The 23,705-nt window shown below is 39.2% G+C and overlaps 2 protein-coding genes across 5 annotated transcripts in view; both read left to right on the top strand.

Moving 5' to 3' along the window:
• SMG1 (SMG1 nonsense mediated mRNA decay associated PI3K related kinase) overlaps positions 1–12,781 on the top strand; it is a 99,578-nt gene extending 86,797 nt beyond the window's left edge. For all 3 annotated transcript variants that reach the window (XM_027961508.2, XM_015104100.3, XM_042239789.1), the window contains 7 exons: positions 516–695; positions 1,471–1,698; positions 2,473–2,684; positions 2,844–2,950; positions 3,972–4,151; positions 4,239–4,345; positions 8,179–12,781. In XM_027961508.2, the coding sequence (XP_027817309.1) occupies positions 516–695; positions 1,471–1,698; positions 2,473–2,684; positions 2,844–2,950; positions 3,972–4,151; positions 4,239–4,345; positions 8,179–8,256 (1,092 nt within the window). In that variant the 3' untranslated portion in view covers positions 8,257–12,781. The remainder of the gene's footprint in view (positions 1–515; positions 696–1,470; positions 1,699–2,472; positions 2,685–2,843; positions 2,951–3,971; positions 4,152–4,238; positions 4,346–8,178) is intronic.
• Positions 12,782–15,135: 2,354 nt separating this feature from the next.
• ARL6IP1 (ADP ribosylation factor like GTPase 6 interacting protein 1) lies at positions 15,136–22,510 on the top strand. 2 transcript variants are annotated; one of them, NM_001162557.1, is made up of 6 exons: positions 15,220–15,255; positions 16,907–17,040; positions 17,495–17,614; positions 19,802–19,919; positions 20,500–20,584; positions 21,009–21,127. In NM_001162557.1, exons 1-6 carry the CDS (start codon positions 15,220–15,222, stop codon positions 21,125–21,127), a joined length of 612 nt encoding a protein of 203 aa, NP_001156029.1. The 2 variants fall into 2 exon arrangements, with proteins under 2 accessions (XP_042095629.1, NP_001156029.1); XM_042239695.1 differs by lacking the exon at positions 17,495–17,614 and having other exon boundaries at positions 15,136–15,255; positions 21,009–22,510.
• Positions 22,511–23,705: the final 1,195 nt, after the last annotated feature.

Here is a 23,705-nt window from a genome sequence, read left to right as displayed (position 1 = left end):
CTGTAAATATCAGTATGTATATATAAAGATGAGAACTAGTTAGTAACATAATCACAATACTATTACTGTACCTTGAATGATGTCCTTAATATTGTCAAATAACCAGTTAGTGTTTTCTGATCTAAATGGTAAAATTATGTAGGAGTGGAAGCAGAAGGGGGGAGCATTTCAGATTGGAATTTGGATATAGCACAAATAAATTTAAGCTGAATATGATAACAGTTTTTTTATGGAGTAAAATTTCTGTATTAAAAAAGAATCATGCAGAAGATATGTTTACCTAACTCTATTTAGGTGCTTTTTGGCCTTCTCAGACTTGACAGCATCAACCTAAAACTGTTAATTTATTTACAGCTTTTATAGGAAGTGGGTCTGTTTCCCGTGAGAGTCATACATTCATACATTTTCAGGACCTGTTCCTGAATTCTTGAAATGAATAGGTAGTAGTATTTTTCTTCCATTAATTGCAGTTTTTTCCCTCATTGTGATGGTTCCACTCTTTTTCCTCTTCACAGGTCACTTTCCTCTGCAGCAATATCATTCATTTTGAAAGTTTACGAACTAGAACTGCAGAAGCCTTAAACCTGGATGCTGCATTATTTGAACTAATCAAACGGTGTCAGCAAATGTGTTCATTTGCATCACAGTTTAACAGTTCAGTCTCTGAGTTAGAGCTTCGTTTATTACAGAGGGTGGTAAGTCTTGATTCTTGGGACTGAAGAGATTGGGTAAATTAAATAAGACCAACTATATGCTCTCAGAATCAGTGTATTCACTGGTCTACATTTATTGAGCATGTACTGTATATGAGATGTTATGAAGAATTCAAGGATGACTAAATCTTTCTTTTATCCCCAAAGAAACTTATTTATACACATAATACAGTGAATGAAATGAAAAAGTGAAAAGAACTCTCGGAGCTATAAGTGAGCTTTAAGTAGAATCACTCTAGGGGTTCCTAGGGAAGGAGAGAGATAATGTGTAGCAAATGACTCAGATGCACTTTTGAAAGTAGGATAGCAGACAGAAGGCTAGTGGAGGGTGAATGCTGGAATATCAAGTTAATAAATTCAGCATTTCTACTTTGTGGGAAGGCTTTAGAATATATATTAGGAGGCTCTGGTTTTATTTTAAAGAGTTATTTACAGTGTCCAGGATCCTAGCTGTGTGTCATCTTTGTTACTCCAAATATATTTTCTTAGGTTTTAAACTTTAAGGATTTGTTCCCTGTATAATTATGCGGAAAAGTAAAAACCTTAGTTTGTATTTCATAGATTGTTTAAATTATCAAGTATTTATAAAAATTTATTTAAATTTTTAAGAAAACACTATGTTTTCTAGTGAATTAATCCATGATTCAGCAACTGAGGTTCTTTGTATCAACTTGAGTTATAAGTATCTTTTGATGTGATGTTGAGGAAAAGAATCTTATGTTTTTCTGGCTAACTCTTAAACCCTTATTCTGTTTAGGACACGACTCTTGAACATCCTATTGGCAGCTCTGAGTGGCTTTTGTCAGCACACAAACAACTGACCCAGGATATGTCTACTCAGAGAGCAATTCAGACAGAGAAAGAGCAACAAATAGAAACAGTCTGTGAAACAATTCAGAATCTGGTTGATAATATAAAGACTGTGCTCACTGGCCATAACCGGCAGCTTGGAGATGTCAAACATCTCCTGAAAGCAATGGCCAAGGTAAGATTAATACCATTGACACATAATTACTCCCCCCTTTTATAAAATTACAAAAGAGTTTTATTCATGAGGAAAAAAAAAACTTATTTCTCCAAGGTCATATTTCTAGTTTGTCACTGAGTTTATTTGTGTTTTCATCAACTGTCAACTGGTTTTTTTTTTTAAAGCAGGTAGTAAATAGTATTCCGATTTTGTACACAGAGAAATTGGGGCTTAGAGAAATTGATTTATACAAAGTCACATAATTTATAGAAGAGCTGAACCTTGAACTTAGTCTCACAGAGTATTTAGATCTCTAACTTCTCTGTTCTGCCTCCCAACTCAAATCATATAGTTTGCTTCCGAAATAAATGAAATATTACCTCTTCTCTCCAGTATTGTATAGAATCTAGATAGTAAGGAAACAGTCCTCAGAAAAGGCTTTATTATCACAAAACAGTAGATCACTTACTTCTTGAATTTTTTTGTCTTTGGTTGCATCATGTGGCTTGTGGGACCTCAAGCAGGGATCAAACCCGTGCCCCCCCGCAGGAAGCATGGAGTCCTAACCACTGGACTGCCAGGGAAGTCCCTGGATTTCTTTTTAGTTGGAGTTTTTATTTATGCTGGAAACAAGATTCCTATTGAAAAGAAGTTATTAATAAATTGTAATAAGCAGATTAAATACATTGATATTAAGAAGCCACTTATTACCTGTTATCCAAAAGGTGACTGTCTGAAGAGTAATATTAAAACAAATACCATTTTTCGTAATCATTAACATATTGATTCTAGGATGAAGAAGCTGCTCTGGCAGATGGTGAAGATGTTCCCTATGAGAACAGTGTTAGGCAGTTCTTGGGTGAATATAAATCATGGCAAGACAACATTCAGACAGTGCTGTTTACATTAGTCCAAGCCATGGGTCAGGTTCGAAGTCAAGAACATGTTGAAATGCTCCAGGAAATAACTCCCACCTTGAAAGAACTGAAAACGCAAAGCCAGAGGTAAGAATCCCTTCAGGCCTGAATTTAAAATGTAAGCAAAACATCTGGTAAAGTAAGTTTTGTTTATTTAATTTAATATTTTTTTCAGTTTTGTTCATACTTACAAGTAGCTGTTTGCTGAAGCGTTTCATAAATGAGTCATTTTATTTTGTATTTCAGTGTCTATAATAATTTAGTGAGTTTTGCATCACCCTTAGTCACCGATGCAACAAATGAATGTTCGAGTCCAACATCGTCTGCTACTTATCAACCATCCTTTGCTGCAGGTAAGACTCCTCTATTCAGAAAAGCCTGTATCTTGACCTGTTAATAATCTACACATAGATGCTAAGACGTTAAAGTGTGTCTAATATGTTTATTGGGCTTCCCTGTTGGCTCAGGCAGTAAAGAATCCACCTGCCAATGCGGGAGAAGCAGGAGACATGGTTTCTATCCCTGGGTCCGGAAAATCCCTTGGAGAAGGGAATGGAAGTGCACTCCAGTATTCTTGCCTGGGAAATCCCATGGACAGAGGCCTCTGACAGGCTTTAGACTGTGGAGTCACAAGAGAGTCAGACAGGACTTAGAAAATAAACAACAGACATGTTTATAGTCATCATCTTCTTAAAGGTTTTCCCTAATAAACATATTTACAAAAACAGAAATTATATCACAGATGTAAAAAACAAACTTATAGTTACTAAGCAGGGGGTAAATTGGGAAATTGGGGTTGACATATACACATTGCTATACATAAAATAGACAATAAGAACCTACTGTATAGCACAGGGACTTCTGTTCAGTATTGTGTAATGACCTATATGGGAGTAGAACCTAAAAGAGACTGATTCACTTTGCTGTACAGCAGAAACTAACGCAACATTGTAAATCAACTATACTCCCATAGGAAATTAATTATTTAAGTATATAAAGGGTTTCCCTAATTTCTTGTCATGTTTCAAACTGAACAAATTTTGCCTTAATTTTAAAAGTATTTATGTTAGAGATTAGAGAGTAGAAATACTCTGTGTTCAAATATTGTCGATTATAAAATATATGTCTGTTAGGGAAATATGGAAAATTAATTAATAGAAACATCTGTAGTTCCAGTCCAACTAGAGATAAAACCACTGTGTATTTGTTGACTTCTCTGTGTGCATGCGCACACGTATACAAATTCTATCATTCTGTGTAGTATCACATCTAGTATTAGGGCTGTCCATTTGCAGTTGATAATTGAAACAGAACTGCCCTGCTCGCCTGTTTTCTGTTTACGTGTACATTGAGCTACCAACTTTCTCTCTGTAGCAGTGCGAAGCAACACTGGCCAGAAGACTCAGCCTGATGTCATGTCACAGAATGCTAGAAAGCTGATTCAGAAAAATCTAGCTACATCAGCAGATACTCCACCAAGCACCATTCCGGGAGCTGGCAAGAGTGTTGCTTGTAGTCCTAAAAAGGCCGTCAGAGACCCTAAGACTGGAAAAGGTAATTAGTTAAAATAAGGACACCTTAAATATTAAATATTAATACAGAGTGGTGGCTTGACTTATACATGTCTCCATTGCTTCATAGCTGTGCAGGAGAGAAACTCGTATGCAGTGAGCGTGTGGAAGAGAGTGAAAGCCAAGCTAGAGGGCCGAGATGTTGATCCGAATAGGAGGATGTCAGTTGCTGAACAGGTGACCATCTTTTAAACTTGAGCTACATGTTTTAATGCTGCTGAAGCAGTATAGGTTTAAAGATTCCCTCATCCACATCTTTGGTGGCATATCGAGAAATAACTAATTTAAATCTATTTTCAGGCCTCAGAAGATTTTGAATAACACAGCTCCTAGATTGTCAACTCTCACTCTAGCCTGTTAACACTTTCCTTTCAACCCAGTCCTCTTTTAACCAAAATTTGAGGTGTTGCTTGACCCTTTCTATTCCAACAGAAGACTGTTAGTTTGTGTGTTAGAGAGCTATATGAAGGTTTCTAATGATATGAGGGTGACACTTTGGGTGTCAGTAATACCTATAAATAAGTAATCTGTAATGTGTTCCTGGGTGTCAGTTGGTCTGAAGTTATTACTCTGAAATTTTATCATTAATATTATTAAAATTGTATATATAAATTCAGGAATGAATTCTTTTGCCCACAGCTATTTATTTTGAAAAGTTTCAAACCTTCAGAAATGTTATAGGAATGCTCATGTATTATATATTCCTTGCCTTGAATTGGCAAATCAGTTATTAATATTCTTCTATTTGCCTAATCTTCCTGTGTAACACTTCTTGCCTAAGTACTTTGTCTTCCAAACAAAACATTGTAATAATATATAGTTATGATATATGGTTCAGTTCAGTTCAGTCACTCAGTTGCGTCCTACTCTTTGTGACCCCATGAATCGCAGTACGCCAGGCCTCCCTGTTCATCACCATCTCCTGGAGTTCACTCAGACTCACATCTGTCGAGTCTGTGATGCCATCCAGCCATCTCATCCTCTGTCGTCCCTTTCTCCTCCTGCCCCCAATCCCTCCCAGCATCAGAGTCTTTTCCAATGAGTCAACTCTTCCCATGAGGTGGCCAAAGTACTGGAGTTTCAGCTTTAGCATCATTCCTTCCAAAGAAATCCCAGGGTTGATCTCCTTCAGAATGGACTGGTTAGATCTCCTTGCAGTCCAAGGGACTCTCAAGAGTCTTCTCCAACACCACAGTTCAAAAGCATCAATTCTTCAGTGCTCAGCCTTCTTCACAGTCCAACTCTCACATCCATACATGACCACAGGAAAAGCCATAGCCTTGACTAGATGGACCTTTGTTGGCAAAATAATGTCTCTGCTTTTGAATATGCTATCTAGGTTGGTCATAACTTTTCTTCCAAGGAGTAAGCGCCTTTTAATTTCATGGCTGCAGTCACCATCTGCTGTGATTTTGGAGCCCCCCCAAAATAAAGTCTTGACACTGTTTCCCCATCTATTTCCCATGAAGTGATGGGACCAGATGCCATGATCTTCGTTCTCTGAATGTTGAGCTTTAAGCCAACTTTTTCGCTCTCCTCTTTCACTTTCATCAAGAGGCTTTTCAGTTCCTCTTCACTTTCTGCCATAAGGGTGGCGTCATCTGTATATCTGAGGTTATTGATATTTCTCCCAGCAATCTTGATTCCAGCTTGTGTTTCTTCCAGTCCAGCGTTTCTCATGATGTACTCTGCATATAAGTTAAATAAGCAGGGTGACAATATACAGCCTTGACGTACTCCTTTTGCTATTTGGAACCAGTCTGTTGTCCCATGTCCAGTTCGAACTGTTGCTTCCTGACCTGCATACAGATTTCTCAAGAGGCAGGTCAGGTGGTCTGGTATTCCCATCTCTTTCAGAATTTTCTACAGTTTATTGTGATCCACACAGTCAAAGGCTTTGGCATAGTCAATAAAGCAGAAATAGATGTTTTCTGGAACTCTCTTGCTTTTTCCATGATCCAGCAGATGTTGGCAATTTGATCTCTGGTTCCTCTACCTTTTCTAAAACCAGCTTGAACATCAGGAAGTTCACGGTGCACATATTGCTGAAGCCTGGCTTGGAGAATTTTGAGCATTACTTTACTAGTGTGTGAGATGAGTGCAATTGTGTGGTAGTTTGAGCATTCTTTTGCATTGCCTTTCTTTGGAATTGGAATGAAAACTGACCTTTTCCAGTCTTGTGGCCACTGCTGAGTGTTCCAAATTTGCTGGCATATTGAGTGCAGCACTTTCACAGCATCATCTTTCAGGATTTGAAATAACTCAACTGGAATTCCATCACCTCCACTAGCTTTGTTTGTAGTGATGCTTTCTAAGGCCCGCTTGACTTCACATTCCAGGATGTCTGGCTCTAGATTAGTGATCACATCATCATGATTATCTGGGTCGTGAAGATTTTTTTGTACAGTTCTTCCGTGTATTCTTGCCACCTCTTCTTAATATCTTCTGCTTCTGTTAGGTCCATACCATTTCTGTCCTTTATCAAGCCCATCTTTGCGTGAAATGTTCCCTTGGTATCTCTAATTTTCTTGAAGAGATCTCTAGTCTTTCCCATTCTGTTGTTTTCCTCTATTTCTTTGCATTGATCGCTGAAGAAGGCTTTGATATATAGCTAGGATACAATTATAAAATTATCAATTTCAGAAAACTTAACACTGGTGTTAATGTTGACTGCTCTCCACCATTGAGTCCATATTTAGGTTTCTCCAGATATCTTCAGATATCCTTTTTTACTTAGCCACCCCCACCCATACAGAATTTAGTCAAAGCTTATCCTGAAGTTTATATACTTGTTCCTGTTTTAATTTCCTTTTAATGTCTAGAACAATTCCTGAGCCTTTTCTTTTATGATATTTACATTTTTGATGTGTCCAGACCACTTGGTTTGCAGAATGTGCCTCAGTTTATATTTGTCTGATATTTTCTTTATATCATAGCATTTTTGGCAAGAGTACTTTGCCAGTGATGCGTTCTTAGAATTTTACATCGTTGAATGTGTGTCTGTCTGTGCCGTCTTTGTCATTAAAGTAGAGCACTTAGTCAAGGGTAATGTTCCCCTGAGTTCTCCATTACACATTTGCCTTTTCTTCTGTGGGGTGGGGTAAAAATCTGAGGCTTGTGAATACCCTGTTTTCTAATGGCTTGGCGTTCACAATTCACATCAGCAAGACATTTTTTTAAAATTTTGAACTGTTAGATCTCTGTATTGGATCTGAGCTTAAGCTCTTCTTGGTTAAGAGTCATTCTTTAGAGAGGGTGTGTCAAATTTGTCAAAAACCCTGGACAGTGTTCTGGGTCTAGAGGTATCTTTGCTTCAGAAATTTTCTGGTAGGTTAATGGGTTGTGTGCCTTCCTGACTGCATCTTAGATCTCTGTCCCATTTTTTTTTTTTTTTTTTTTGAAGGATGCTTAGCTATTGTGCTTTTTATTCTGATAGTTAAGTTTTATATAAAAAAATGTCAAGTGGTTCACAGGAGTAGGGTAAGTATAGAGTTCTTTGCACACAAAGAACTGTTGTAGGTTATAATTCAGCAGCCATATAGTGAGCATTTACTATATAATTGGACCCTGATGGATGCTCTGGATAGAGAAATGATCATATCTCTTACTATAAAAGAATATTTAGCTGAGTCAGAATTAGGAGATGTTTCAAACTGAGTATCAAACTGTGTTCCAGAATCTTCTGGGCACTTTTCAGTTCACCTAAGCATTTGTCCAGTGAATTCACATGTTTAATCCCAGGAACACCTGTGAGGTCAGTGGCACTCTCTCTCCATCTAAGGATTTGTGAGGCTCAAAGGGGATTGTGACTTTCCCAAGACACACATTTGTAAGTTACAGAATTAGGAGGGAAACTCAGATTATTTAAGTTCTTCGCACCATGACAACTGCACATCTTTGGGTAATTAATTTGGGTGATTAGAAACTTAAACAGTTCATGTAACTCAGATATGAATCATGTTCTTTCAAGTTTTAAATGGCTTTAAATTCTATCTTGCCCATTTTTACAGGTTGACTATGTCATTAAGGAAGCAACTAATCTAGATAACTTGGCTCAGCTGTATGAAGGTTGGACAGCCTGGGTATGAATGGCAAGACAGTAGATGAGTCTGGTTAAGCGAGGTCAGACATCCACCAGAATCAACTCAGCCTCAGGCATCCAAAGCCACACCACAGTCGGTGGTGATGCAACTGGGGGCATACTCTGAGGAAACCTAGGAAATCTCGGTGCGCTAGGGAAGTGAATCCTGCAGGACAGCTGCACTCAGGGATACGCCCAACACCATGGCCTGCAACCCCAAGGTCAAGGGTGAAAGAAAGCAAGCAAGCTCACCGCCTGAACACGGAGATTGTCTTTCTGCCACAGAACAGCTGCAGACGTGTCAGGAGGTTAGCTGCAGAAAGAGATCGGGATGCCGCGGAGCACAGTGATTTGGAACTCCATTCCACCTGACCCCGTGTGTACAATCCAGGAAAAAAACCCCGCTCAGAAACAGAGGAAACTGGGGCCGCGAAGAAATCACAGCCAAGGAAGATTTGATGCATTCAGATTCTTGCATAACACTTGTTGCTTAGCAACAGTACTGGTCGGGTTGACCAGTAAGTACAAAAAAAGGCTATGAGATGAATTTCAGAAATGGACTGAAGAAGGAGAGCTATGTAACAGATACACTACATTGGAAGAACTTACTTCTGAAATGAAGGGAAAAAAACCCCACCCCATCGTCGTCCTCCCCGTCCCCCTCCATTTGCCCATTTCCCCCTTTACCTGATCTAGTAGATTAGCCATCTCTCGCATTCACTTTTATTTCAATCCTTATATTTCATATACTTCATCTCGATGCTGTTAACTTATATTTGGAGTGATAAACAGAAAATTTTCCAAAACCACTGATAACATGGAAAATGCAAGGACAGTTTAAAGGTCTGATGATCACATACAAAATGTAATTCTGGTTATTTAAGTCATTTCTGTGATTCTATCATGTACAGTTTCCAGAATTGTCACTGTGCATTCAAAAGTAATGAATCTAACAGACATTTGATTTAATGTACACTCCCCTTTGCTTATAGTGTACATTTTTGGGAAGTCATTCAAATTTTCCCTCTTCTGTGATTGCTGTAGTTTCTTCATAGAAAGTAGCTAATCCAATGTAATGTTTTACCTTTTTAAAAACCAGGATAGAGTACCTATTAAGAGTTTTACATTGTTGGTGACAGATTAACAATAAAGTGATGTTCTGGTGGAGGTAGAGTGAAATGTTTTTTTTTTAAATTCAGTTTTCTCATTTGATACTTTTAATTTACAATTTACAAGGTGTAAATTAAAAGTGCTTTAGTTTACCTGGCCTTTTAGGACATATACATGAAACATAAGCAAAAAGTAAGAACCACCAACATCTTTTATTAAGTTCCATTATTAGTGTGTGAAGTACTTTAATTTTTGCACAGTTTTCATAGTTTAGTAGTGAATTCATGATCAAGATTTCCTTAAATTTAGCATTGCATTTCAGTACTGACTGTGTAAGCTCAACTGTTGATCCAAAATAAAAATCCAGACTAGAATAGGATTCCTAAAATCACGTATCAACACAGAGTAGAAGAGGATTAAAATCTTGATCGAGTACATTTTCCCTGCAATTTAGAGATTAGGGCTATGATCACTTTCTAGTTGCCAGTCTTCACAGACAAACTTGAAAGGAATTAACGAAAAATTTCACATAGTTCTGGCCTTTCCTGTATTCTGATTGCCATATTAATCTGTAATCTTTAAATACTCATGGGAGAATGCATTTCAGTATCAGTGCTCTTTTAATACTTTGACAGGTATTATAAGAAAGGTGATATTTTTGAATACCCATGTGTCTAATGGCAAGTTAAGGAAACTAGTGCATCAAATTTTATTTTCTTCATTCATTTTGAACCTTATTTTCACAATCAAAACAACCTATCGGAATAATAATGCCATATTGTGTTTTGCACACTGCTTTATTTCCTAGAGGCTGTTGCACTCATCACTTGATTACCTCTACTGTTTCAAGATTAGTCTCTTAACAACATTCTTTGTCACAAGGAAAAACTTCTATTACAGTGATAAAAACAGTTCACACTAGTTTGTCCTTATAGACAGTAATCAGAAATTGCTTCTTCTTTGGTAAAGAAGAAAAATGAAATAGGTGAATTTTATTGCCTGTGAATTTCAGGCTTCAGAGGTACCTGGCACCTTATCCTAGTGAAAACAGCTTTACATAAAAAACACGTGCCTCTGCTAAATTATCCATCACTTTTATTTTAAAATGATCCCTCAGAGAATAGTGTGACATCTACATGTTTGGTTGTAGGGCAGATATGAGTGATTGATGACTTCAAAGCTTGCTTTTTGCTGCCTTCTGGACAATAAGACCTCAGTCTGTACTCTCTGGCTGCTTCTGGGGAAGTCTTTTGACAAGTAGCCTTGTCATTTTGAACTGTTACAAGGGAACTCAACAGTTAAGAGATTTAATCAGCAGTAAAAGGCTTTGATCATACAGCAGATTCAGAAGACAGGTCTGTATTTTGGTGATTATCTTTTAAAATGTGAAGTTCAGAGTGCTATGGTTATGAAGTCATGCATTTTTGATAGTACAGAAATGCCTGTGGCAAACCAGGGGTCTGCTGCTCCCTCCCTTCTCCTGTCCCCCATCCCCTCTCCCACCTTCCTCCTCCTCTTCCTCCCCACCCGACTTCTGCACTCACTCTCTTGTGCTCCCCCCACCCTTCTTAAGATTCAGGGGGTACAGAATAACTTACAACTTCTACAATTTGAGGTACCCTTGGAAATTGAAGTTTATCATAAGTGTTTTGCTGTCTTTAATTTTCTAGAATCGCCTGAATTTTAGTTGATTTCTCTGTAAAGCTGTGGAGGCTTAGTAGTCTATGGAGCTGTCTGTATTTCTCTTTTACTTTGTTTCTTTGGTGTGTCTTGCAGTATCTCATTATTTCTGGTCATGAGTTCTTCACATAGTTTGCTAGATGATGATTCTTTTGTGTCTGACACTTGTGAGTTGTTTGAGATATGTGAGGTTTCTGTGTGAGAACTGATAAGCTCTTGATCTGCTCCCCTAAATTGCTCTTTTAGAGCCCAAACCCCAGGTTCAGGGTTGAGGGTTTGTAATACAAAGAAAAACTTCCATCACTTCTGCCCTTAACACTTGCCTCTAATATCTGTTGTATGTAGTGTTCTTAATGTCCGTTTGGTGTTATCTGCATTGTTTTTGTTTTTAATTGTGGTTGTTCTGATGTGTGAAATTCAAGGAAAGAGCCATTAAAAAATTCCAAGCAGGGCAATGCAAGTACAGCCAAATATTAGAGTTGATGTGCAATCTTAGGTCCTTTTAAATCTGTTGTGATATAGGCAGTACTTTGAATTGAAAAGTCTTCCTGGCCTATTTTCCTCTACATATTTGTAATTACTCTGGGGGCTTACTTGTTTTGGCAGTACTAAAATCAAAGGAGCTGGTTCTTCTTTTCTCCCAGTTCTTTTCATATTAAAGAAGATGCCTACAATTAGCTTGTTAGCTTCTGTTCATATACATAAAAAAAAAAATGAATGTTTTTCTGTTAGCACATTGAAGTACCTTTGTTTTACATAAAACCAGATACATATGAAAACCAATGCCCTTCCATTCTGTATCTTGAGCTTGTAAAATGCCAGTAATTTAGAGCTAGGACTTTTCCCCTCTTAACTCTAGGAGGTAGACTATGTTAATAAAAGGATTGCTTAAAGAAGGCAGATTTTTTTTTTTTTTTCCACTATTTGGGTTGTATTAGAAAGATTCCTCCTATGGGGAAAAACTAGCATTATAAATTTCCCAAACACTGAGGAAGGAAATCCACTGTATTATGAACCCGGAAGGGTTTGTTGCACTTTTCCTGCTTTTTTTAAGGCCTGGGTAACAATATCACCATCTCTTTTTTCACAAAAGGGCAAATGAACTATATTGAGAGAAGCTTTATAGGTTCAGTGGTTAGTTGTACAACATGAACCATTTAGCCTCTTGCTTTCCATGGGAATTTGGGCTTACTAGGGAAAAAGCTGTTTGTTGTGCTATTGTAAAAATGTCATAAAATTAGCCTGACTTTGGAAGATGATAAACTTAACTGAATGTTCTGAAATGCAGACTTGCAGAATGTATGTCTTTCAAAACAGGCTTTTTTTTTTCCTTGACAGTCCAAGTTTCAGCTCCTGTTTAAAGTTCTTTTATTTTCAGGTTTAAATTTTCCTTGTATTTCCACCTGTAATGTCAACAGCAACATCATACTTCACTTGTTAATTTACTTTACCCTTATTATATAAGAGCAAATTGAGTTGAACTGAATCTTCCTTGTTCTAGTAACATTGTATAAATAAAGTGGCTTCTCTGTACAAAAGGTTGTAATGCCTCCTGATGGATATAATTTTGTGATTGTATTTAAGATTAAAAGTTGAATAAATCACACCAGCTTCCTGAAAATGCTCATAATGCATCTTTTGGAAAACAAAAGTACATGGCCTACTTTGTGCATATTTGCATTAACATGGCAAAGATTGTATGAAATACCTGTTTTTCAGAAAATAAAGTCTTAAAAGACGTAGCATTTAAGCTCTGAATTTGTTGAAGTAGTTTCCAGAAAACTTAATTTTGGGGTATGGATAGCTTTTTTAAAGCATTAATACCTCCAAAAGTTTAAAAAGTTGATTCTAAAAAAATTTATTTTACATGTTCTAATATTTTTGAATAGAAGTGGAAATTTTACTTCAAAGCTCTTAGTATTAAGTCACAATTTATTAAGCTTCATTTTGTATATCTTTAAAAACTTCTGTAGATTATTATTGACATATATTCCCTGGTGTATGGTGTGTAAAAGCTCTGAAGGAAAACAATATCCAGCTTGTTTGAATATCTGGAAATCAGATTACATTTGTTGCTGCCAGATTCTGTAGGAGGATCTGTTCAGTCATCTGATACACTTCAAAAGCTCACATCCTGCCTTTGTAGTACCAAAAAAAAAAAAAACCAACCAACCAACCCAAAACTCTGAAGGAAGCTACACCTCGGCAGGCTGGGATTTTTAGTAATTAGGGCAATTGGAAATTTAGTTAAGGACCTTATTTCAGTGCCTTAGGCTGTTAAGTTGTAAATAAGTCTGGGAACATGTTCCTTGAGTAACAAGGGACTGTGGAGAACTGTGCTATTTTAAGTCAGTTTCTTTAGTTTTTTTCACCTACTTCAGTTTCACAAGCTGATGTTGAAGTCTTCTGAAGTTGTACTTAGAGAACTTGGGTGAAAACCAGGCACATTGTGTAACAAAAACTGATTTACCAAAGTACAAAGGGTAGGTTTTAAAGTCTAATAACCCCACACCTCCTTTGGAAGAGGATATTACTGTGCCTGTAGCAAGATTTTGCACGCAGCGCTCTATATATTCACTAATTGTGTGGCTGCTGATTGGGACCTTTTTTCTTTCGACTAGGTAGAGGAGGGCCTGCTCCTCACAGTTCATAACTATATAAAGTCTCCCCCAATGGGGTATATCTTGGCTGCATTTTCCCTACATAAACTTTTTTCCCCAACATTTCCCAAAGCAGCATTTGATTGGAAAATCTCCTTCCCTTACAAAGCCCCCTACCCTGCTCCGTCCCACGGGGTTTATACCTGATCAGATGCTTAATTTTTTTCAAAGTTCAATGGCAAATTTCATAACTTTTAATGATATTCACAATGCTTCTGTCCCCCTAGTTTTCTTAGGGGCAGCATGTGGTCTGTAGCTGTGTTGGCTCACATTTCTTTATGCCTTCCCTGAACTTTTTATGAACCTGGTAGTTATTTAAGGAACGTTTTTAAAATAAACGATGGCATAATATAGATGACTGCAAAAGGATAAAAGACTGGAAGTTGAAAGCTATGGCATGTTTTTCTGAAAGAGATATCTGAAAGGTCAACATTTGGCATTATTTTGTGTTGAGTAATGAAAACGTTAATGCATTTTGAAATCCTGGAGAGAAAATGTGTCTCACATTGATCATCTAGTTCTTAAATTGCAATGAATTCCACTCAAGATGGTTTACATCTTTCCTTATATGAAAGGATCTGTCAAAACCAGCCCCTTTTTGGAGGGGGAACATGCGGTTTCAAGTGAGGTGTTCTATTAAGAACTTTCCCAAAGAACCCACGAAAATGAACCAGTTTTATAAAGTGCATTTTTCACAAGCTCTCAAACTCTGCCCAGATGTCCACACCCCCTCTGCCGCCCCCCGCCCGTCCATCTAAGACCTTATTCCTAATGAGTAGGGGAGGAAAATTACAGAAAACCTAGAATTTATGCCCTTTTCCCTTGTCCACAAAGCTCATGAGATGGGCACGAGTCTCCAAGTCACAAATCTAGGCTAAACTGCTCAGCAGCCTGACGAGGGCTGCCAGAGCAGGGATTAGAAGAAATGTGGGTCCAACTCGGGGAACAGCCAGGCCCAGGGCCACCCGCTGGATCTGGGAGAAGATCCCAGCCCGCCCCCTTAAGGAGGTTACTGTCACATGCCCATCTCTGCCCTCCGCCTGATACTGCGTGGCATATTTCCTTAAGGACTCAATTCCAGAGAGCATGCTTAGCTGCTTTGAAGTCCACTGGAAGATCGTCCGAGAGCCACCTGGCGGCCCGCCTTAGGAATACTGAAGCCAGGCCAGGCCCCCGGGAGCGGCCGTTGAACCGCTTAGGAGAGGCCTGGGCGGGGCGTTGTCACCTACTGGGCGCTGATTGGCCATCCCATGGCCCCGCCCCCGGGGCACTGGCGAGGTTTCTCTCCTTTGACCTCGGTTTCAAGTCATGCGCTGGGCAGCGGTTGGTCCGACCTGTTCAAGCTTGATCTCGATTTGTCCAATGAGGAACGAGCTTCGCAGGGTCTGTCGGGAAAGGCAGCCGGCCTATATAAGAGGGCTGCGGGGCGTATCCTCGCGCTAGGGGTGCGGCGAGGGAGTCTGTGGAGGATTTGTTGTGGTTTCGTCCTGTGCTCGCTGAGACGGCACACCTCGAGAACTATGGCGGAAGGAGATAATCGCAGCACCAATCTGCTGGTGAGTCCCAGCGACTAGTCGCCAGAGGACCGAGTGGAGCCTCCGGACTTTGGTGTGCTCCGTGGGACTGAGCTGCGGCCTTGTTCTTATCACCCGCGGCGGGCCCGGCCCTCCGCTCCCTTCCCTGGTGTAGGCGATGACGCTTGCCCTTTTGGCTTCTTGGTTAACCTCTGCTTGACAGTGACTAGTCGTGGCGTCTCCTAACACCCCCTTGGGGAAGGTGCGCGATGGAGCGAGGAGGGCGCGTGATCATTCACTGCGAATAGAGGAGGAAGCTGGAGAAGGGGGCTGTGACCAGTCTGGGTTGCAGTCAGTGGCAGAGAGCCGCGAGGGGCCTGTCGAGCGCTTTTGGGGCCCAGACTCCAGCCGTATCTGTGTCTCCCCTTCCTTGATCTTAACCAGAATGTCCCTTCGCCCTTTACCCTAATGCTTGGGCAGGAGTGGAGGGTCAAAGGGCTCTTCCCGAGCGTTTCTGTTAGAGCCTGGCACGGCTTAAAACGGCAGGGAGGCTTCGAGCTCACGGCTGGAAAATGGAGGTGGGATCCAGCTGGAAGGACAATGGGAGGTTCCTGGCGTTTGTCTGGAACTTCTAAGACTGGGAGGGGGTGTCACAGGACGATTTTAGAGTAAGCAGGGGTCGAAGGGAACTGCAGTGAGCTTGTATCAAAGGCAGACAATTATAACCTCAGCCCGAATGGGGTGCCATTGCTGTCTCCGAAACTTAGCTTACATGCAACGAAAAAAACCAACCAAACAACAACAAAAAACAAAATCAACTTAAAGGTTTTTTGCCACATTAGCTCATCTGAGAAGTCTGCTTAGCTCATCTGAGAAGTCTGCTTGCAGCTGATTGTCAGATTTGCAGAGAAATTTGACATCTAACCAAAGCATCCTGATAAGTGTAAGGAGCATTTTATTGAGATATATTGGGCTTAATAAGTCTTATAATTCGAAGAAAGCACAGTAGTTTTCCTTACTTGTGCAAGTGATGCCAATATACAGATGATTCTAGTACACCAAGAGCTATTTTGGAAATGAATGCTGTTCAGGGAGAGGCTTTCCTCATGTATTCAGGAGTAGGGGGTTAAATCAATGAAATGACCAAAGAACAGATCGATTGTAACAACCTGAAATGAGCAAACTTCAAGTGATCTTATTTTATACTTGGAGCAGTGCCACTTAGCAGTGCATAGTGAAGTGAAGTCGCTCAGTCGTGTCCGACTGTTTGCGATCCCATGGACGGAGTAGCCTGCACCAAGCTACTGCATCCATGGGATTTTCTAGGCAAGAGTGCTGGAATGGGTTGCCATTTCCTTCTTCAGAGAATCTTCCCGACCCAGGGATCGAACCCAGGTCTCCCGCATTGTAGACAGATGATTAACCGTCTGAGCCACCAGGGAAGCCTACAGTTAGCAGTGCATGGTTTTGGGAAAATAACCATTCTGAACTCACTTTAATTGTAAATGGGTCTGATTATCCCTATCTTAAGGGGTCTTATAAGGATTATGTTACATAACCCCAGTGCTTGGGCTTGGAAAGTGACCGTTACATGATAATTTTCCCCCCATTGGTTTCTGACTTTGGTATCTCTAGGAGTCACAGAAATGTTGAGATTAGTAAAATGATTGCTTTAAACGTTGCTCATATGTAGGCTGCAGAGACTGCAAGTCTGGAAGAGCAGCTGCAAGGATGGGGAGAAGTGATGCTGATGGCAGATAAAATCCTCCGATGGGAAAGAGCCTGGTTTCCACCTGCCATTATGGGTGTGGTTTCTTTGGTGTTTCTGTAAGTGAGCTATTAAATTACAATAGATTTATGCTTGTTACTAATAATGGTTCAGGTTTCATTTATGGAAGTGCCTGAAGTCTTGTAATTTTAAAATCTGTAAAAAAATGCCTTGCCTTAGAGCCGCCTGCCTGGTTTTCAGAATCCATAGTACTATGTAAAGTCAGTAACCGGTGCAGTGAAATAAATCTGTGGTTCAAACTTAGGACTGTTTACACTCCTAGAAGGTGTTGAGGACCCCAAAGGGCTTTTGCCTCTTGATGTTTACGTTAACCGTTATGGCTGGGATGTCATCATGTCACAAAACTTCTGGAAAACCACTTGTGAGAAAATGAGAATAGGAAGGGCAGATAACATCTTTTGAGAACCAGAGGACTAACTGAATAAACGTCTTCAGCTAGCACTGATAAAGACCATATTTTTCTAACCTTTGTTACTTTTTTTTTTTAAACAGGACTATCTACTATCTAGATCCATCTGTTCTATCTGGTGTTTCCTGTTTTGTTATGTTTTTGTGCTTGGCTGACTACCTTGTTCCCATTCTAGCACCTAGAATTTTTGGCTCCAATAAATGGTAGGTGGCATAATGATGTGGCATTCAAATTTCTGAGAAGTTGCGAACCTGATAACTGTGACTAGGGTGCTATAATCACACACAGAGAGCTGCCTTAATTAACAGCTAGGGATTAGACTTACTGTTTGATGTAAAGAACTTTTTAGCTGATTCACATATAAATCGTGAATTTCCAGTACTTATATCTCCATAGTTCTTTTATACTCTAGCATTTATTTTGACTTTTTTCTTTCTAGACCTTTTTATTGAAGTGAGGCTTTTTTTGGTAATGATTTTTCAGTGATTGCAGAACTCATAATGAGCTTTCCATAGTATGTCTGCTTTACATTTTTTACCATTGATATTTAAGGTAATACTAATTTCATAAGTAACTTAGGAATAATTCAAAACAGTAAACATAGTTTTTTTCTTGCCTGTGCATTTAGCGACTGTTCATAGAATGTCTGCTTTTATGTTACGTGCACTCTTTTGGGTGCCGTGAAGTATTTTGATTTTTAAGATTTATCTTGTGTTTCAGGCTAAGACATTGAGACAGTGCAGTATGGTTAGCAAAAGTGCTTAAGAATAGATTCAAGCTTATACAGAAGTGGGTTGTTTATTTCATTTATACCATTCTTTGAACGAGTTACTTGTGGGTTCCCAAGATAAGGTTAAGTGGCTTTGGATCCTATTAAAGTATTGCTTAACTTTCCTCTGGGATGTTGGATTCCTCACTTTTGATTCAAATAGTGAACAAAACTAGATAGAGGAATGGGATTGTTTTTCTCCCTTGGTTGTTTATTTTAATTTGATTAGTAATCTACTTGTGCCTATAGTTTTTTGTTCTCCTGATTTAAAAAAATGATAAAAAATAATTCTGCAAAAATGATTTTAAATGTAGGAATTGCTTACATTATGGGATAAGTAAGCATGTTTGTTTGTATGAACATGTTTCTATCATATCAGAACAGTTCGTGTTAGGAAATGTCCTCTGAATTGTTTTTCGTGTGCAGTAATGAATTATGCTGCTGTTTGGGAGCCAAATTCTGTTTTTGTTTTTTATTTTTAAACTTTATTTTTAATTTATTTGGCTGTGCCCACTCTTTGTTGTGGGATATGGGATCTAGTTTGCTGACCAGGGATCCCCCTGCATTGGGGAGCTCAGAGTCTTAACCACTGGACCACCGAGGAAGTCCCTGGGGGCAAGTTTGTGACTATGCAGTGTAACAATTTAACAGACTCAATCTCATACCCTGATTTTATTAGCCAGATAACATTCTTCTCTGCTAATTCTTAAGTCCTGGAGAAAATATTTCAGAAGTAAACACATGAAGTTTCCTGGTAGTTGGTACGTTGTCACTGACGCAGTTTTGTTTTTGACCTTTATGAGGAAGGAAGAACACTGTCGCATAGCCACAGTCCAGGCTTGACTGTGGGCAGCATATGAATGTCTGCTTATAAGAAGTGCCAGGGCTCTGCAGAAGGCCTTCTGCTGTATCTGTCACTGCGGATTCACAAGGACAAGGACTAGCGGAGAGAAAGCAACACACCCCAGCATAGGGCTTACTTTTTATATCAGTCATTATGTCTGTGTAGCAAAGACAGTACAAAGACAATTATTTAAAAAAAAATCAGAACCTAAAATACATTATAAATGAAAATGGACTTTTTTGGAGTATCTTTTTGTATTCTTATTGCTGTTTTGTTTGTGATTTGTGATTGGATTTGAACTGTTTGTGGCTGCCTTGGCATCAAATGTATGAAGCCCGGTTGAGGTGCTTTGAATGCCAGTAGTTACTGTTGGTAGAAATGTCACATCCTCCTCAAAATAGTGGGACTCTGGTGGCCACAACTCAGGATTCACTGGAATCTGCCAAATGATATAGAAAGTTTGGGGGGTTTTTTTGTTTCTGTCTTGTCTGCTTTTTGGCCATGCTGCACAGCTGTGGGATTTTAGTTCCCTGACCAGGGATTGCACCTGGGCCCTCAGAAGTTAGAGCTTGGAGTCCTAATCCACTGGACCAAAAAGGAATTCCCAAAAGAGTCTTCAAGGTTCAAGTGCTCTTTTTTTTTTTTTTTAAATAAGATAATGGTGTATTGTATTCTTTAGATTTTCTTTGGAAAGTGGCTTTTGAAATTTGAGAGGATGGTATACTTCTGTTTAATATTTAGATTTGTCTATAGTAAAGAGGAAAATTCTTTTTCTAGGACCACCGAGCAACAGCAAAGATTCCATGAAATTTGCAGCAATCTAGTGAAAACTCGACGCAGAGCTGTGGGCTGGTGGAAACGCCTCTTTACACTAAAGGAAGAAAAGCCTAAAATGGTACTTGTTTGGTTTTGGCTTATTTCAGTAGAGCAACATTTTAAGATTGTGTCAGATTTTACTTCATCATAGTCTGAAGCCTTTCTTTTTTACTCTAGTTGTAGTTGGATGTTTATCATTGTGTGTTGGTTTAACTCCTCTGAGTACATTAATATTTATCTGTATCAGTTATACTGAAAGTTAAATTTACACTTTGCATTTAATTTTTCATTGTAGAATGAATTTTTTCTGGTTCTTTTTACTTACTGAAATAAATACAAAAGATAACATCTCTTTTCTCTTAGTTTCACTTGAGGTTACTGTGTGAAGTTATCAGTTGTGGAAGTAGTGTAATTATATTCTAAAGTACTTAATTTACATATAGAATTAGTTATTTTAGGAGAGAATGTATCTAAATTCTGTAAAGTAGACCTAGGGAGTTTTCTGTAGGTTTTATATAATATATAGATGCTAAATATTTTTAAAGAAAAATGAGAATAAAAACTGAGTTATTTTCCAGCCTTTGAAACGCCCTCCTAAAAAGTTTCAGTTCTTAGTCTGTTCTGAGGAGTTGATAAGTTCTTGTTATTTTCATTATTAGTACTTCATGACCATGATCATTTCCCTTGCTGCGGTTGCTTGGGTGGGACAGCAAGTCCACAACCTCCTTCTCACCTACCTGATAGGTAAGTCTCTGGGGAAGGGCTGCAGGCATGTCCTAGCCAGTTTCACTGGAATTTAGTAAACCGTATGTTCCTGCTCACTGAGTTCCAGGCAGTGATTAAGGAACTGTGTGAACATAGAAAGATGACTAAAAGCTGGGTCCTTGTTTTCAGTGAGTTTGTGGTCTTATCAGAAGTAAGACAAAGAACTGATAACCAAGGTAGAAAGTATTGTGCACAAGGTGAAAATAGGCTGTGTGTGTCACCTGAGGTTGGGAGGTGTGAGGGCAGACGCTTCTGGGGATAAATGTCATCGGGAATAATGGGTATCATGTTACTTCTTCCCATTAGAGTGTGTCTTAGTCTGAGGATCTAGCTTCTGTAAAATGTTGTAGTCTTTAGAAAGTTAATTGCTGCGTCTGTAACTTTTTTTTTTCTTTTCTTTAAGTGACTTTCTTACTTTTGCTTCCTGGACTGAACCAACATGGGATCATTTCGAAATACATTGGAATGGCCAAAAGAGAGATAAACAAGCTTCTCAAACAAAAAGAAAAGAAAAATGAATAAAGCATTCGCTTTATTCAGTGTGATTAATGGAGTATACATTGTCCTTGGGAACAGTGTCTGTTATGCTGTTTGGATACTAAAATGTTACAGAAGTAGCTCTCTGCTGTCCCTCACTCTGCCCTTAGTACAAATTCTGACTTGCTAAGCAAGGCTTTATGCCCAGTGTCTTCATGGGTGTGTTTTTAGCAGCTGCCCTTATATGGACAACTCTTTCTTCAGTTCCTCATCTTGTTTTTTTGTCACCCAGGGTTAACTGAACTCTTACTTTTAAAATAACATAGTGGTGAACTTCACCCTTTAGTACAGTTAACAGTGACTTGGGATAACTGTTCAAGTTGATCTTTATTTTAGCTGGATACAGGATAGTGGTCTGTGGCTTCAGGAAGCTGATTCTCTCGTCTGCTTCCATGGTCTGCTAAAAAAAACTGGCTTCAGAAGTTTACCACTTCTGATGAAGAGACCAATTAAGATTCATTCCTCATTCTGTTTTAATAGTGTGGGAGAAGCAGCCTCATGGAATAAGATGAAACTAATCCCATGCCTTAGCATGTGTTTTCTCCCTTGTGCAGAATTTAGCAGTTTTTAGGAAACATTGATCCTTCTTCCCAAATGGGGAATCTGACAGGAACTTTTAGAACTCTTGTTCCCTTGCACTTAAACTTGAAGTTGGTACATCCTTAAAGGCTTTTTAGTAGCAGGCTTACACAAGTTGGTATTTAGGACCTTTAAATTTCAGATTTTCAGTTAATTGGAACTAAAGTCCATAATAGGTTAAGAGTCATGTCTATGATCTTCACTCTAAGACCAGCCAGTAAAGGACAGAAGTCTTCCTGTGTTGAGTCAAGGTTCATTTCAGTAGAAAATAGCCTTATCCTACTAATTTTTTAAGACCAGAATAAGCCTTTACAGATAAGTCTCAAGAGTCTCCTTTTATGGTAACACTGGCTGCTTTTGGTCCCAATAGATGGAGTAGTTGAAATCTGTAGGAATGGACCTCTGAGAGCTGGAAATGTGACATATTTGGGAACAATTCTTAAACTGATTAACTAGCTGTAATATAGTTTTGTGAATTTATTGCACTGATGCTGTGAAACCTGGACCTTGTGGTATATCAGTCCCTAAATTAGTGTTATTTTCTCCCCTTCAATATTGCTGTAAACAGTGGCACCATGTAGCATGTTTGACTTTTTAAAAAAATGTTTCGTATACAACCTACAAACTACCATAATTTACGTGTGTTTGCTCATTGTATATAAGCTTGTCTTCCTGTGCAAATTTTTTGTGTGTATGTGTGTTCTACCAATTAACTACTTTAGCAGTTTTAATCCTGTATTATTTCTTCTACTTTGTTAAAAGGGGAATAAATAAAAAAGCTGGAATCCCTCCTTGTGTCCTTTCTTTATAGCTTAACCAATACAGTGTTTCCATGATTGGATTTACATACCCCGTTAATGAACTACCCTGGGTGATCATTCCACCGCTGTAAGGGGCTCTTTGGATTTCTCAGGAGGCACAGTGGTAAAGAATCTGCCTGCAAATGCAGGAGATGCTGGAGAAGCCATCCCTGCGTTGGGAAGATCCCTTGGAGGAGGAAATGGTGACCCATTCTTGCCTGGGAAGCCCCATGGACAGAGGAGCCTGGTGGGCTACAGTCCGTGGGGTCCCAAAGAGTTGGAGATGATTTAGCAACTGAGCGTATTGCACAAGGTGCTCTTTAAGAACAGGATGAACTAAAAGGTTTAAATTCTTTCAGTAAACGTCCAGGCAGCACCCTAGATGGAAAAGGAGGTGAAATGAATAAATGATGGCCAACGGTGGTATGTGAGGGTGTGGCTGAAGGGTCAGGCAGCAGCAGGACACAGGAGAGAGGGCCACACACCTCTACCCTAGGACCTAGCTCAGAATTTTGTACCTGACTTGCTCAGTAACTTTTGTTTGCACTTAGAATTTTTTTTAAACAGAGCCCAAATTGGGTATTTTATCATTGGGTTTCACTATCTATTCTTTGTGGGTATTGGGAACAGATTGAATGTCAAACCTCTTGCTTTCCCTACCTGCTAAATGTTTGGATCCTTCCTTGAAGCCTCCTGGAGGCTGATGTCCAGAAAAAGGAAGTTTCTATTTCTACCCAGTCACCATAGGTCTCTTGGTCACCCAGTGCTCTGGAATGCAGCCACGCGCAGCTGTGATGAGTGTCCAGGCCAGCTTGGATACTACTGGGCCAGCTTGGCCACAGCACAAGTCCCCTTTTGAGTTCCTTTGCACCACCTCTAGCAGAGTTATTCCAGAATTCACAGGATGTTGAGAGGCGATTTATACACAGTCTTCTGCTCCATTTCCACTCTTCTTTCCTTCCCCCAGTCCCAACCATTCCAAGATTTCTGGATATCTTTATATGCCTTTTATGCCCTCCACACAGAATTGGACACAACTGAAGTGTAGTAGCTCTTCAAAGTAAAAGTGAAAGTCACTCATTTGTGTCCGACTCTGTGATTCCCATGGACTATACAGTCCTTGGAATTCTCCAGGCCAGAATACTGGAGTGGGGAGCTGTTCCCTTCTCCAAAGGATCTTCCCA

Source organism: Ovis aries, chromosome 24 (genome assembly GCF_016772045.2).
Source record: "Ovis aries strain OAR_USU_Benz2616 breed Rambouillet chromosome 24, ARS-UI_Ramb_v3.0, whole genome shotgun sequence".
In the NCBI taxonomy this organism is placed as follows: domain Eukaryota; kingdom Metazoa; phylum Chordata; class Mammalia; order Artiodactyla; family Bovidae; genus Ovis; species Ovis aries.
The sequence above is the reverse complement of the archived record's forward strand: the minus strand, read 5'-3'. Positions and strand labels throughout refer to the sequence as shown.